This window comes from Plasmodium inui, assembly GCF_000524495.1.
Source record: "Plasmodium inui San Antonio 1 unplaced genomic scaffold supercont1.7, whole genome shotgun sequence".
Classification (NCBI taxonomy): domain Eukaryota; phylum Apicomplexa; class Aconoidasida; order Haemosporida; family Plasmodiidae; genus Plasmodium; species Plasmodium inui.
Window position 1 is genome coordinate 408670 of NW_008481841.1, and position 17053 is coordinate 425722.

Genomic DNA, 17053 nt, shown 5'->3' on the forward strand with positions numbered 1-17053 from the left:
AAAAAAAAAAACGAAATTGTATAGGCATATATATGTAAAATAATATACGCCATATAATATACGTGCGCTTATGTTCTGTACCTATGCATATATTCGCGCGTCATGAAACCCTGCCAGTGACGCACTCTTTTCGCCCCTCCCGGCGCCTACGCATATGCGCATATTATATATGTAACATATATAATATATATATACATATATGCATACATACTACTGACATACTTTTCCGTACATATACGGGCAGCAGCGCGGGCTCCCTGGAAAAGCGTAAATGGCGAAGGTCCATTGGGAAAGAGAAATGTTCATGTGTGTTTTAAATCCCCCGTCCCAGCCGTTTTAACGATTTTATGCTAGCTTACCAAACAATGATGATAGGGAACTCCTTCCTTTTTTTATGTTCATGTTTAATCTCTCTTTTATGACCTAAGGACATTTTAAGAATTGCAGAACTTGAGTTCGTTGATTTCAGCCGCACCCCCCTGTGACTGCTTTAACTTTTCATTTAAGGGTTGAGAAGCGGTTGCAAATTTGTCGGAAAAACGAGATGTTGCAAAAATTGGAAAAAAAGGGAACAGTTCCAAATTGTGCTTAGCTTCTCCAAATTGTTCAAAAGCGAAGAACCAGAGACAAACGGTGCAGACACAGTGGGGCAAACTGGTTGCACGGAAAAACGCAGCGGCACGAAAAGGGCGCAGCCAGATTGAGTGTCCAAAGCGGAGACAACAGCAGCAGGGAAGTATACACAAACGGGCACAGATAATCGGGAAGAAGAACAAAAAAGAACAAAGCAAAAACAGGACAAAACAAACGAAGACAAATCTAATTGAAAAAACACATGCTCATTTTCCCTTTACGTAGGTGCACCCATATGTAACGTAAGTGGCATTCATTGTATCCCTTTCCGCGCCACCGACCCTCCCCCTTAACTCGCCTCATTACCCTTTCTCTGAATTAATCATATGATGAATAATACATACAAATATGATGCGTCGTATGCATGCACATTAACAACATACGAAGGAAGCTTTGGAGTTTACAATTCCTGTGTGGAATACGAAAATGAGCAGTTAAGAAATTTCACCCTGCAGATAGTAAAAAATGTAATCATCAAAATTTTGCTATTTGAGCACCTCAAGAGGGCATCCAAAGGAGAATTGAATGGTGCACGTCATAATCACGTAAAACTGCTTAGTAGTAACAACGTACATGTGAGGAAAAGGAAGGATGAGAAGAACTCGCAAAGGGGCATTTCTACTAATCGTCATACGGTATATCCGAACGAAGAATGCGCAACTGATGGGGGGGATTATTATACATACGGGTGGCATGTAGAAGATGGACAAATTGACGATCCGAAGGGTGGCAAAAATGTGAAGCTGGAAGGATGTGTGGTGCGAAGAAAGAGCAAAGAAACAAAAAAAAAATATTATAATAAAGAGATAAAGAAAAAAAGGCATATTGCAAGGGGGGAGAGCAGGAGAGAAAATCAAAATGGAGACAGCAATACCATCAGAAATGACAGTCCCCATTTCGTGCAATTGGAAAGGGGCGAAAGGGCGGCATCTATGGGGCATTCTAATGAAGGCCATTCTACGCTGAACAAGCTAATAAATAACTATGTCTACGCGGAAGAGGCTTTTTCTGAAATTACACATAGTGTAGAAAATATCTCGTGCCATCTGGTGGAAAGCAGAAGACGCTCCTCGATTGAGCATGCCGTTTTAAATGATATAACGACATTCACAATTCGTTTGGCGCACTCCATTGGTTCATTACACAAAACGATGAAGGACATTTTTTTTAGCCCATTTTCTCCGGAAGGGGTCGAGAAGCATTCATACCATTTGACTAATAATTTGCTTCGCAGTGGTGATAACCCTGTGTGGTGCATATTGGGGGAAGTGACCCGTCGTAAAGACCTTCCTACGCAGAGCAAAAAAACGAGAAGTCTTTTTTTAAACACCCTCATTAATTATTTCCAGTCGGCTCAAAAATGTAGCGACTTAGACCAGTTGGTAAAGAAAACAAACTCTCGATCGCAGCAAATGTGTAAAAAAGTACATGCCTGTGTAAAGAAGAACAATGAAGGAGACAAAACCATTGTAACAAGATGCGAAATGATGAAATTAGTTTATCATTTGACTACATCGGAGCAGGGTAGCACAATCCTTGGAGGCATTTCACCCCAACGCATTCATTTGGGCATACCCCTTTTTTCGGCAAGAATTGAAAACATTTTGCTCAAGAAGGAAACACAAGGATGTAGTGTTAAATCAAATCAGCATTCTTCTCACGGTGACTCTGTCACATGTGATGATCTTTGTTTCCAAATGAATTTCCAATCAGAGCATCATTTGTTTACCCCCATTTTTATTAGCAGTTGGGAAATGAGGAAACGTGCCTCTGCTATGTTTAAAGGGATGATATGCCATGCTGACCGCGAATCTGATTACGCCTTTGGAGGGCATATTCCCCTTCTGTGCAGAATCATGTGTGATCAAATGCGTTATGAAAATGGTTGCTTTGTGAAGGGTTCGCAAGCGACTTCGTCATGTGCCTCTTCCCCTTTTGGAGATTCTATTTGGGGAAGACAAACAAAGGGAAGAATGAACTTGTTCAGCTTTGTGCCCTTCTTAAGTAAACGTGTATATAGGCGAATCAGAAAAACTTGCCACGTATTCTGGCTGTACCGACGGAGAAATTGGAAAACGGAATGTAGAGACGGAGCCCTATTGAGAGAACCCCAAAAGGGAGAAATAAATCATCTCTATTGTGTGCATAATGGAAGAGATCGGGATAGCTACAGTAGGAAGGGCAACAGGAATGAGCAGGTCAGGAAGGTATATAAACCGACCAAGGGGAAGCCTAATCGTTGTGTAATCCAGCTGGGGATACCAAACCGAAGCGCGCATAAAACAGATGTTACTCCCCCGAGTAGGAGAAAAATGTTATATTTTAAGATCCTTTCTAAAAATATGGTGATTGAATTTTTATCCCTCATTGGGACAAAACAACAAGTACGCAAATCGTTTCCCCCCATGGCTGGAGAGCCCTCGCATTGCTCGTTACTCCCTGTGAGCTGTGTAGGCAAAAGTATCCTTAGGAACTTCCCCAAATGGGGTGAGCATTCTACGACCTATTGCATTAGCAACAGCGGAGGTGACAACAGTGGGAATAACTATTCCGGCGGATATTCAAACGGCAACTGCCGAGGTGACACCCCCAACGGGGGCGGCGGCGCGAATAACTATGGTGGTATGAAAGGTTCAGGAGGTTACGGAGGCGGCCTTGGGGGTGCAGGAGGAAGTGGCGACAACGACGGGGATAACAACAACAATAATAACAATAATAACAGGGATGTGTTCCACGACCTGGAGGACGACGAGCAGGACAACACAAATGACAACAAAAACGGTGGTAGTAGCATGGACAAAGGGAGGAACTCCATTAACATGCACGAAATGAAGATGAACGATGTGAATCTCATGTATGGCAATCACGAGGACAGTGCAACCAACATGATGAATGGAAATTATGTTGACAGCAATGCAGGGAATTTAGAAAATGCCTACAAAAATGAAAAAAGCAGTGGTGGGAATCATCTTAACATTGCAGGAAAAGGCGACCCCTTCTTTGAGAAAGGAGAAAATAACAAAGCAATTGGAATGATTAGAAGTGCATCGAACAGCTTAATGAACAAGGGGGGAGGGACCCCCGCAGGGATGATCAATTCGAATATGAGTTATGTGCCCCACATGAATGGGAAGGGCGGCATGGGAAGCGGCATGGCTAGCGGAATGAACAACCCAAGGATGAACAACGTTCCCCCGAATCAAATGATGAATTACCCAAACATGTATATGGGAGGGAACATGCTACAACCCCATGGGGCTCAAAGTGGCATGCATAATAGCATGAATAGCACAAATTCCGGTGGAGGAGACCTCTTAGATAATATGCAAAATATGAAACAGCCAGGAGGAGGAATGTTAAAGCACAAGCACAACCAGTTGATGCTCCCAGGGCAGAACGCAGGAGATAACAAAATGACTAACTCACAGCAACATAGTAGTACGAGCAGCAGTAGCATGCCCCCAAATAATTTCATGCCCAATCAACTGCACCAGCAGTTTCAAATGCAACAACAGATGCATTTACAGCATTTATTTCATCAGCAAAATGTCCACCCATATAATATGATGCAGCCAAATAACCCTTCGAAGTTCTCAACCCAACAGGGTTCCCAGAAACAGTCAAATGCTTCCATCCTGAAAATGCCTCAGATGTTATCCATGAATTCACCTGATCGGAGGAGCAACTCCATTTCGCAGAAGATGCCTAGGTATGTAATGAACCCAGCGGATTCCTCTAGCAATTCGCAAAGAAGTCCCAACACATTCAGCATGTCCTCCATGGCCAACCCGCCGAGCCATGTAAATCCAATGTCGTTGAAATATCCCTACAAGAATAGCAGCACGTCGCAGCCTATGGGCAATTCTGGCATTTGTAACAACAATAGCAATAGTAACAACGGGAACAACCACGCGCAGCAGAACCATCCCCCTGCGGTGAGTGGCCCGCAACAGCACGGCTTGCAAAACCCGATGAGCAACATGAACCACAATGTGAGCCTCAACGTGAGTCACAATTTGACCAACAAACAGAACATGCAACAGAGCATACTGTCGGGGCCGCACATTCCGCTGACCAAGCAGAATTCACAACAGCTGCTAATGCAGTCGCCGGGTTCGTCCACGGCGCAGAAGGTGGTGCCCCAAATGTTTCAGCACCAGTCAAGTATGCAGCAGGCTATACAGCAGAACGTGCAGCACCAACATAACGCCCAGCAGCAGATGGGTCCAACGCCCAAAACCATGAACACGACGAGTATATCCGGCTCGATCAACAGACAACCCAGCCATGGGTCCTTCTCGCATGTTCCTCTGAACCAACAAAACATGCCTCCATACATGCATGGAAATCCCATGCACATGTACCAGCAGCAGCCCCCGTTTTTCCAGAGATCATCCTCAACTCCTCAGAACATGGGTCCCCAGCAGATTTCTTACGAGTGGATGCACACACCCTACATGCAGCATCAATACATGCTTCAGCAAGGCCAGTTAACGCCTCAGCAATTGTACCTGCAGCAGCAGCAAAAGCAGCAGAGCCTGTTGCACCACGGGCAGCAGAACGTGTCTGCACTGCACGTGCATGCGCAGAAACAGGGCCTGTCGCAGATGCAGCATAACGTAGGCTACCCACAGCATCAACATCAGCAGCACCATCCGCAGCAACAAATGCAGATGCATAGTATGGCGAACCTACCTCAACACATGCGAATGATCCCACCACAGCATGCCAATATGCCATTCAAGCAGAATGTAACACAGCCATTTCCACACATGTATAAGGATAATATGCTCCAAGGAAGCACCAATTTCGAGTTTATGGAAAACATGAATGACATGCAAAGGATGGGATCTTCCTTGAAAGGTCACGTCCTGGACGTGAATACTAGCAATAACATATCCTTAGAAGGAGCGATTGAAGAAGACATTTTCGACAGCCATTATCACTGCGACATATGTAACAAGGATATAACGCATGCGATTAGAATAAGGTGTGCCGAATGTGTTGACTTCGACCTATGTGTAAATTGCTTCAGCAGTGGAAAAGAAATGAAGTCGGAAAAATGTGAGCATTACAATTATCACAATTACATACCCATACCAAAGTATGACTTCCCCTTGTATAAGTTAAATTGGAGCGCAGAAGAGGAGCTGTTACTATTAGATGGGATAAGCAAATATGGTTTTGGAAACTGGGAACAAGTAGCTGATCTGGTGAATTCTGCTGCGAAAATTGCCAAGACGGATAGAGAGTGTGAAAAACATTACTATAATTTTTACCTTAAATCGAACTGTGCGCCGCTACCCGATAATAAAAGGCTGCTAATCAAGCCGGATGGAAATCCATACGACATTGAACACGTGACAGAAAAAGATATGAACGAAAATGATGATTATGTGCAACCGAAATCGAAGAAAAATAACAGGACGCAGATTATTGGGTACTGGCCACTCAGAGGAGACTTCGATATTGAGTATGATAACGATGCGGAGTTGTTATTAGCTGACATGGAATTTAAAGAATCCGATTTGCCTCAACAGAAAGAGCTAAAACTGCAAGTGCTTGAAATTTATAACTCCAAATTGGATGAAAGAATTTACAGAAAAAGGACCGTTATTGAGAGGGGCCTGTTGGACACCAAGTCACAAATGCAGAGGGATAAGAAGAGGACGAAGGAGGAAAAGGAATTGTACACTGCACTGAAGCCACTCTCCAGGTTTCATTCCCCGCAACACCACGAATATTTCATTCAGTTATTGCTGGAGGAGCAGAAGCTCCGTCAAAGGCTGACCAAACTGCAGGAGTGGAAAACGCTGGGTCTGCAAAACATCGAACAGGTACAAGAGTACGAAATTGAAAAGAACAGGAGGGCCAAGGAAGCAGTCAAACATCAGCAACAACAACACCAACTGCAGATGCAACTACAGCAGAACCAGCAGCAGAATCAGCAACAACAGCAGGAACGGCCAGAAAAGGTCGGCACGAAAGCCATGAAGAGCAACAAAAAGGAATGCAAAATTAAACAAAAGGAAGAACAAGAAATGGAAGATAGTAAAAAATTAAACATAGACACCTTTGTCCAACTGGACCTCTTAAACGAGAAAGAAGTGGAGTTTTGTAAAAATATGAAACTTCCCATTCTGTTTTTCCTTCTCATCAAGAGGTTACTTATAATGGAAATTAGCAATAGCAATTTGAATATGCTCAAGGATATCAACGAGCTCAAGCTGAAGGGTTACAAGGTGGGCCAACTCTACGACTTCTTCCTCAGCTTTGACATTAATCAGAAGGAGGAACTCCTAAACAACAACGGAAATGGCAACCTTAAAAATTCATACATAAGAAAGAACGAAGATAAAAGACGAAAACTCAGAACGAACTATGACTGCAACAGTTTTAATCGATCTGATAAGGTGGAGGTGGACGACCCGAATGACAATGGCGGCAATGCTGGAGGCGCAGCCAGTAACGGGGGAAACAAAAACTATGCGGGAGGATCAAGCGGTGCGGCAATTTGCGCCCCGAGTGACATCACCGGTGCGGTAACAGGTGTCGTCACAGGAGCCGTCACCGGAACCGTCACAGATACCCTCTCGGGTGCAGTCGCCAGTACCACTCCAAATGGTAGTGACACCCCAGCGGTGAAGACCGAGATGCTCAATGAAAATGCAGAGCACACCCTGCCGATGAATGAAGAGAGTGCGACCATCCTGAATGAACCCACCTCAATCGATGACCCACAGAACGATAAGGACCTACCGACGAGCACCGAACCAGTGGGAAAAACTGACGAAAACGACAACGTAGCAGCCCCTACTGATAAAGGAAAAACCACAACGAATAGCGCACCTGTAAGTGCCCCCCATGGAGCACCTACTACCGTCAGGGACAGAAAATCCAGAGAGAAAAAAGTAAAGAGAGAAAGAGACGAGAAAGCGACACAGCAGTTGATAACTTCCAAAGAATCTGAAGTGGCGAATAGCCCCCCAAAGGAAGTGACTCCGAGGAGCTCAGGAATCTTAAGCCCTAGTCAAAAGAAAAAAACCAACGTGAAAAAGAAAGCAAGTACTAGTACAGCCACAACCTTAGGGGGGAAAACAACTGAGAGGGCGCAACATTTGGGAGGCCTTGAGGGGGCCACAGGAGAAAAGAAGCGAACGGAAGAAGTTCTGTATGACAAGAAAGAAGTAGAAAACAAAATGAATGAAGCAAAGCTTAGCGAGGTAGAAGCGCCTTCCAGCGGTGCAACACCTGCGGAGGTGATTCCCACGGCAGAAAAATCCACCGATGTTAATGCACTCAGCCCGTACGACGAAGAGGACAAGGAGGTGGTGGAAGACTATGTTGACCTGGACGACGACGTAGATGATAGAGAAACAAACGCCGACGTAGACGAAGATGAAAATGAAAAAAAAAGTAAAAAGAGAAGCACAAAAAAGAAAACAGAAAGTAAAGAAGAAAGCTCACATTTAGTCAGGACAATGAAAATGAAGACAAGTATAGGGGATAACAATTCTACGAATGAGATATTCAAATATTCAAGTAATTCGAGGAGAAAATCGGTGGAGAAAACGAAGGAAACTCCATCACCAGTTAGAAGTAACAGCCAAAGTAAGAAAAAAATAGGGGAAGCAAATATAAGTGAAGAGAAGGAAATGTGCACTAGTGGAATAATTAACAACGCAGACCATTCGTCGGGGAAGCTGAAAAAAGGTTCTCCAAAAAACGATGAAAGTCCTAGCAGTGGAATTTTTGAAAACACGTCCAAAAAGCGAAGTAACAGCAAATCCAAGAAAAGTAGTGACTACGATTTGAGTAGAAATGAGTCGAGAGTGAGCAGCCATTTTGATCTGGAAAATGAAAATGTCTCTTGTGTGGAAATATTTGATTCTAGCCTAGAATTGGATGAAAAATTACCTAAAGGGAAAAAGCTTAGCACCCCCTCCCTGTCTTCTTTATCCACATTGAGTAAGAATGACAAGAACAGACGTAGCAAAGCAAAGAGTGACACCTTGAGCGTGGAGGTTATATCTTCCAGCGTTGATACAAAGGATAACGATAGAAGTGACAGGAAGGCCAAAACAGCTGACGACAGTTCAAAGAAGTCGTCGAAGAAGAGAAAGGGCTCCACCAGTTTGGTTTCCACGTCGACGAAGAAGTCCATGAAGATGTGACGTTGTGTGAGCAGCCTCCACGTCCGAATAACTCACAAGGGATGTGTGCAATTAACTGTTCCATTGTAGGAACAGCGCCACAAATACAAACTGTTCTATTAACTGCTGTTTTATTGACTGCTGTTTTATTGACCGTTGTTTTATTGACCGTTGTTTTATTGACTGTTGTTTTATTGACTGTTGTTTTATTAACGAAAGGTAGGTATGCCACAAGTATGCCCTTTTTTCTTTCTTTTTTCTCTGTTTTTTTTTTCTCATGCACAATTTTTACCCGCCTTTTAAAGGTTTGTTTATTAAATTTTTCGCGGTTTGAATGGATACGCCGTTTTGACACCACATAATGTGTTTAACGTATGTCTTTCTCTCTCCCTCTTTGAGTGTGTGTTGGTCGATAAGGGAGGGGGGAGGGCGCAACCACTGCACGGACGCAGCTCATTTCTTACCATTCCAGGAAACGGGACGGACAATAGTCCGTTTATAAAATGTTTGTTCAGAGAGAATAGGGAAACGATTTGTCCCCCAGCCTGGTGTGACTTGCTTCAGCCGCTTCGTACACTTTGCACGTTTTGCACCTTTTCGCGTGACTTTTGTTGTGACTAAAGGCGAGCCGGGCAGCCTTCCCTCGCTGCCACGGTGCGTGTACATATATGTACCTGTACGCATGTATGTGTGCACATACTGCAGTTGTTTATTTTTTAATTTTTTTCTCTGCTATGTAGAGTATAGAGCCTTCTATCCCTTTTTTTTTCCACCTCATTTTTACAGTAGACTTAACTTTTTAAAGCTTTTTGTATTTTTTAATTTAAACAATTGTGAAACAAAAGTTGTAACATATGGAGCGGGGAAAATTAAAAGCATAAAAGAAAAAAATAATAAAATTAAAAAATAAAATGAAAAAATAAAAAAAAGTTTCCAAATGGAGGATCTTCCCCTTTTGCAAATGAGAAAGTGCAGCGGGATCAGTACAATCACGTATTCTCTCCGCAGACGCGCAGAGCTTATTCTTGCGCGTTTATTTTACGAAACGAAAAAAAAGGCGCTACGTGCGCAGCCACAGAGGGAGAGGGGTGCTGTAATAGGGCTAGCACCTACGTACGACAAACGGGTGTGCAAAAAGGACAGCAAATGGGAGCAAACCAACACACCCAATGCCGGCGCACACGTAATATGCATCCAAATAAAACGGGAGGGATGCGAACGCGCTGTGCTCCGCGGTGTAGCACGTGGGCTCCCTACACATTTCCAAATAGCACAATGGTCTTAATTTTGTAACAGCAGTTGGCCTTGTTACAGGGACAGACCTTCGATGCTTGTGATAGCTGCGGTGACCGCCCTGGCCGGGGCTCCACTTCTCCGACAGCGCCAAAATCGCCGCCAGTTTTCCCCCGAAAGCAGCAGTGTGATTTGATAAAAACAAACAAGAAATAAAAAAATCGGTTAAACAAAAAATAAATGTCTTGCACGGAGAGAATGTTACAAATTTTCGTTTTTAGGACTTTGTAATAATTGTCATTTAGCTCGTTTTTGTAGGTGAAGCTATACCCAGTGCTGCCAATTTTTTTAATGCCTATTAAATGGTATGTGTGGTACAAACAGTCGTTCATTTTTACTAATTTTTTTGTATTTGTATGGAATGGATAATTCATATTGTTAAACATGTTAAAAAGTAGAGCAAAGTTTTTTCTGGAGAATAACTGCTCCACGTTCTTGTATTCCTTCATCATTTTGCTGTTGTAAATATAATCGAACAGGCTGAATGGCTCTTCCTTTAGGCTGTTGTGGCAATCGCTGCAATTTTCGACGCCTACGTCGTAGTGGCACAGGGCTATTTTTATTTTTTTCCCATTGCGGGGGTCTCTCCCGTTGTGGGGGTCACTTCTACTGTGGGGGTCATTCTTGCTGTTTCTATTGCTTCGTTTCAGCTTGTTCTTGCCTCCTTTCATTCTGCGCTCATCTCTCGGCGCAATGCCACCGCTGCTGCCGCAATTTCCACTTGCGGTACTCCCAGACAAGCTGTCTTTTCTGCACAAGGGAGGCTGCTCCCCCTCCGCCTGAACAGCCGAAGAATTAAAAGTACGATCGCTGGAAGTGTCCAAAAAAAGGGAGTCATTCGCGCCGTCCTCAACAGCACAGTTCGGGAACAAATCCTTAACGCTCTGGAGTTTAACATGTTGGTCAGTTAAAAATTTTCTGGCATTTTTTCCAAACAATTTACAATTTTGAAACTTCTCTATGTAGTGGGGCTGTTCACAAATTATGTATTTTTCGAAGGTGTATTTTTTTCCCTTCATTTCTTTCATTTTACTGGCAATTTTGTTTCTTAAAAAAATGGGCATGTCATGAAGCTGCCCGCCCTTCTGCAATTCTTCAGACACACGTGAATCCTCTTTTGGGCTCTTCCTGGTGCTAAGGGACCGATGCAAATTATGGAGACTGAAAAAACTCAGAGAGTAACAATTGTAAATAATGTTCTTCAAAACAGTGTAAAATAAAAACTGCACAACTATTTTCGCGTTAAAAAATGGAATTATTTCCATATTCATTTCGTGTATATTTTGTAGGTTTATTTTTTTTAAAATTTTTATATGGCTGGAGAAGAAGTCCAATGACGCACTTTTATTTTGTGTTTTTGAAGTATCCTCTTTCGAAAGATCACCCGTATCTGTGCTCCCCAGTTTTGTTTCTTCTAGGCAATTTTCCATCTGCTTCTTCACCCCTATGTCGGGGCTTTCTCTGTGTGCACATGTGCAGATGGTATTGTTGGGGCTGCTATTTCGTGTTCGTTGGGCGCACGTGGTGCTGCAACAGGTACTGCCCCACACCGCACTTCTATATGCAGCTTCGTCGTAAGTATTGCGGCCGCGCTTCCTCCCATTATTACTACCATTCAGGGAGACACTTTGACCGATTCCACCTTCATCGAGTACCTCCCCCTGATAATCAAAAGCGTCTTCCCCGTATGCAGTTGCGTCATGGAATGACGATTTAACCTCCAACGCACTTGCCAATTCCTCCCCCCTCTTGTGGCGATGCTCCCGGACAGTGTCTTCTTCCCCCACAGAAAACCATGGAAGGAGCTTACCAGTTGGAGGAAATGCCCCTTTAGAGATACCCAAGCAGTGATCTAAAATTCGAGGGATGTACAAATCAATATGGTTCAAGTCTATATGGTAGGATTCCTCAAAAAGATATTCATCCAGAGTTTTCCTTTCCTGCTCCGTTGGGTAACTTCTGGTTAAATCTTTTAACAACTTCTTCACAGTTGAAAGGTCCTCATTTTGCGAAAGGACCTGCACGACGTTTTTAGAAACCCAATCCGATCGAACGAACAAGTCGTAATTCACAGAAATTTCTGCTACGTTTAGAAACTTCTGGTGAATAGTCCCAAACAGTTTCGCTAAAAAGATTTGCAATTTCTCCATCGCGAGTAGGAATCCCTCTTTTTTTATCAACTGGTAATTTTGTATGATGTAAAATAAGTACATTTGCAGGAGGACGTAGTTGCTAAAGAGGATGCGCATGAATAGCGGGACTGCTTGAATGGAGGGTACGTCCAATCCAAGAAACTCACTAAACGTGGTTAAAAAGAATTTCAGCATTTTTTTCTTTCCCGTCGCTATCGTCTGTTGAACGACACTCAGGCAGTAACAAACAAACTGGTCTTTTATCTTTATATTGAACACATCAAAAGTGATGATAATGGATGAACACAGTAAATAATGCAAATTCCCACCGCACTTTCTATTCTCCTTGTTGTACAAATTGGTGTCCATATTTTCAGTTCGATTCCAAACAATGAATATAGAGTATACCACGCAGGAGTATAAAGATAGCAACGTCACATTTCTTTCCAAAAATTCGATCATCACATTTTTGTCTATATTTTTTGTCACTTCTTTGGACATTGTGTTTCTTCTTTTCCTCTCATTGGCATCATCTTTTTCATTTTTTCGCCTTTTCGCTTTCGATTTTCTTTTTCGCCCCTCCGTCCCGCTGATACTGCAGTTTTCACTACATGTGTTATCTGCGTGGTTCATCCATGCGTGGGGAATCCCCCCCTCGAACGTATGCTGCGTAGGTAACGAACTGCACATAGGGCATCCCTTACCTAGAGAAATGTCTAGCACGTTATTCACTCCCCCCTCAGACGTCTCTCTATCATGGACAGTGCCCAGACGATTGGCCTCGTTCGCCTCCTCCGCGTGGTCCCTTTCGTGAGCGGGTTCCTCACCATGGATGTTTCTGCTTGTTCCGCTTGCGAAGAGATGGCCCGACTGGGAAATCTCCCCCACTTCTACCCCATCTGCAGTTACCTCACGGAATAGCGCCCCTTCCTCCTTGAGCGGAAAGTTATCACTGGAGCCATTATTTATAAAATCGAAAATTTCATCAAAAATGTTCGCCTTCCTACTCACATGGAGGAGGTCCGTCTCACGTCCCACATTGTGGTTCAAAAATTTCAGCCTCTTAATTATCGTAGTAATGCACTTTTCCATATATGGCAGTATATCATTTCTTGTAAAATTTCTTATTTGTAATTTACCACATATCATAAACAAAATTTTTGCTAAGTTTTTGCAATAAACTCTGGTCTTGGTGATATTTCTTTTTATTTGCCTTTTCAATTCATGAATGGTCATGATTTCGTTATTTAAATTGCAGTATATATAATTTAGGCAAAGGATTAACACACAAATTCGATTTTCTCCTCTGTTCCTTATACCTTTGATGTTTCTTATTTTTTCAAAATTGTTAATGTAATAATTGTAGTATTTTAAATCGTTACGATAGCATATTTTTTTTATCAACCTTTCGTGTTTTTTCTTGTCGAAGGGAAGATTATTTTTATCATTTCCATTATCGTACAGTCCGTCTTCTCCATAACAGCCATCATCTGTGTCTGCTTCCTTTGCATGGTCAAAATTTGTCCCTTCCCTCCCTGGGTCGTCATTCTCTGCTTCTTCTTCGCCTTCTCCTTCTTCTTCCCTAACATTGTCAGCACTACCCCACTTTTCATTCCCTTCCCGAGGGGCCATTAGAAACCCGTTAAGCGAGCCATAGTTGTCTTCGCTTAAGCCTTTACTTTTCCTTGGGTACAAGTTCAGGAGCTCTTCCATTCTCCCACCGATAAATATATTGCGTCATTTCAGCTTTGCCCTTTCACGTGACTCTTGGCGGGACGGTATTCTACAAGTGGTGAGTTTTGCTATCTTGTCTTTTCTCACTATCGCGTCTTCTCGAACTGTTGCTTTCCCCTTTCCCTTTACATACGAACAGCTGTGCATCACAGGGAAGCTCCCTTCCGCCAACTATCACGCGAGCTGACACACTCTGAGAGAAGTTGCCCCCCGCTTGGCGCCCAGAGGTACTCAAATGCATCTATGACTACTTCTCGCGCAATGGAAACGAGACGAAAAAAACGAAATGAACATAAACAAAAAGGGAATTGGCTTTAAAGAAAATTTGCTCACGCTTCCTCAAATGATTGAACAAAAATGAATAAGCGTTCCCGATCACGAACAGCTATATACATAATGTGGGTCTTGCGTAGAAAACGACCCCCCAAAAAAAAAAATACAGAAATGAAAGAAGGGGGGGGAAGAAATGCATAAATTGGAAAAAAAAAAATGCATAGAGTTGTTATCATAAAAATGAACAAATGCGCTAAAATAAAACGCGTAAAATGGAGAAAAAATATGCTTATATTCATCATAAAAAAGCATGCCTTTGTGAGTCAAAAAAAAAAAATACATGCATTTGGAAAAAAAAAAAAAAAAAAGAAATTCTTGGAGCCAGGAGAATTTTTCTTTCTTAGGGAATTACGACCAGCATATGCTACGTTCCAAGTTGTGCCAAAAAAAAATCGCAATAAATAGAAAATAATACATACCATATACACCATTGGGTAAATATATTCCTCCCTCTATACATGTATTTATTATCTACATAATCTATTTATACACATAAGTGAATCACTGCCATTTCTGAGGGATTACGGAAACGCATCCTCCGGGGAAAAAATCCAAGCTCTTTTTTTTTAATGGACGGGACAGGTAATTTGAAAAAAATGCAGTCTTGCTTACGGACAGACCCAACGGAGTAGCGCGGAGAAGAAGCAGAAAGAAGTTGTTGCCCCGTCGCTGATTTAAAGCGATGTTCGCAAAAGTGATCGTATCTTTTAGTAACCTAAAAATATTCATATTCATGTAATTCATTTTACTGGCGTGTGCTAATAATAAGAATTATGTAGTATTTATGTATATGGATTGCCCTTCACGGTTTAAAAGCACAGCAACATGAATCAGCTTTTTTCCATGGGTAGAAAAGAAAGTTTTTAAATAAAAAGGGCCCTAAATCATTCTTCGTAACAATTTTACATAAGAAGGGAGTGGAAAACTAGGCCCTTTCAATGTTTGTCTGCCTTTTTAGCTTTTTTTTTCTTTTCACTGGGTTGCGCCAAGTAACATAAACAGGTTGCACTAAAAAAACCTTGGAGGAGCAAATGGACGGATACGGGATTAAGAAAACGAGACTCTTCCACTGCGGGGAAAGGCGTGATGAACGACGCCACGCGGTGACAGCCCGCGCAGGGAAGTAAAAGAGTATAAAAACAAATATAACCGCATAGACTAATGTACACATATATGTATGTATGTGTGTGTTCTACACGCCTTCACCTGTGCGAGCCAGTCACAGGTCGTTGAAAGGGAGCTGCGACACGTCGCAGGGCAGGGGGTCGCTAAAAAAATACTTATGCTTCAGTGCATCCTCCGCAGTGATGCGCTCATGCGAATTCAGCCGCAAAGAAGACATTAACAAATCGATGCAATCGTCATCGTCAATTTTAAAGAAGTTTTTAAAGTCCTTCTTATTCGCCTTTGTAAATTCTGTGTAGAGGGGAAGGTAAAGAGCCTCAGGCCAGTTGTCTTCACTTGGTGTGCCTAGCAAAAAAAATATTTTCCCTAACTGATCGATTTCGTTTTCTCCAGGAAATAAAGCCTTCTGTAAATGAAGTTCTGCAAATATGCACCCAAAGCTCCACATGTCAACCGAGGAGTTGTATTTATTACTTCCCATTAGCAATTCGGGTGCCCTGTACCATAGGGTGACAACTTTGCTAGTTAAATTTAACGTCCTTTTACTATGCTTATCTTTTGAATACGTATCTGCGTACATATCATATGCATACTTGGAGGACAATCCAAAATCTGCAATTTTGACTTCCCCTTTTTTGTTAATGAAGATATTCGCAGGGGATAAATCTCGATGCATAAAATAGTACTTATGTAATACATTGAGGCCATTCAAAATCTGCAAAAGGATGCATTTTTTTTGGCTATCTGTTAGTAATACTTTTCGATTAATAATTTTTGCCAAGTCGTAGTCCATAATTTCCATCACCAAATTTATGTAGTCCTTCTCACAATACAAATCTAATGCGGTCATTATATTCTGATGTTTTATTTCTTTCATTATTTTTATTTCTCTAAGTAACACGAAGTTAATTCCACACTCATCGATGTAATTACTTATTTTGTTAATTTTCATTTTCTTGATGGCTACTTCCTTTTTCAGTATCGTGTCGTACGCCTTGTACACCTTTCCGTAAGACCCCTCCCCCAGGAAGTTGGGTTTGAAGATGTATCTCTCCGTCGAGTTCGTTTCCATCATGGGCGGCGACGGTCCAGACGCCACAATTGGGAACTTTTAGTGGGGGGCTCATTAGGGTGCGCCTTTTCCCCGGGACGCACACAAATGGCAGCCCTAGAAAAAAAAGATGCTTCAGTGGTAGAAACACTTATAACGAAGAAGGGAGCACAATTTTGTGGCATTTACGTGGAACTCTACTTCCTTTATTTTTGTCATACTCCCCTCACGGCTTCATCACTTCTTGTACATGTCTCTGTTTTTACTGCATTTGCTGCGTACCTTTTTAAAGTATTTTTTTTTTCATATCGTTTTGGTCAACCGTCACTTGCCACGTGAAAAAAAAAAGGTTCAGAAAAGGTGTAGGTGGCTTCAACGGGGGCTTCGACGGGAGCTTCCACGCAAGGCCTCGCTTGCCTTATCGGGAGTTAATCAACTTATGGGGGGTGGTTTTTCCCACTTTGCCCCTTTTTCTTCACGCACTGGCCAAAATGTTCACTCAAGCTCTCGCGAGGTGGCGGCGCTTGCGCATGTGGCTTTAACTTGTTTCCTTTTACAATTTTGTTCGTACTCGTACCCTCATGCTAAGGTGGCGCCTT

At 42.5% G+C, this 17053-nt stretch overlaps 3 protein-coding genes across 3 annotated transcripts; 1 reads left to right on the forward strand and 2 right to left on the reverse strand.

The window, feature by feature from the left end:
* Positions 1–962: 962 nt before the first annotated feature.
* Positions 963–8807, forward strand: C922_02125 (hypothetical protein; the record flags this gene model as incomplete). The annotated part of the gene is made up of 1 exon (XM_008817724.1): positions 963–8807. One exon carries the CDS (start codon positions 963–965, stop codon positions 8805–8807), a length of 7845 nt encoding a protein of 2614 aa, XP_008815946.1.
* A 1232-nt stretch (positions 8808–10039) lies between these two features.
* On the reverse strand, positions 10040–13924 carry C922_02126 (hypothetical protein; the record flags this gene model as incomplete). Its single annotated transcript, XM_008817725.1, has 1 exon — positions 10040–13924. One exon carries the CDS (start codon positions 13922–13924, stop codon positions 10040–10042), a length of 3885 nt encoding a protein of 1294 aa, XP_008815947.1.
* A 1573-nt stretch (positions 13925–15497) lies between these two features.
* C922_02127 (CMGC/CDK protein kinase) lies at positions 15498–16478 on the reverse strand (the record flags this gene model as incomplete). The annotated part of the gene is made up of 1 exon (XM_008817726.1): positions 15498–16478. One exon carries the CDS (start codon positions 16476–16478, stop codon positions 15498–15500), a length of 981 nt encoding a protein of 326 aa, XP_008815948.1.
* Between the last annotated feature and the right edge of the window lie 575 nt (positions 16479–17053).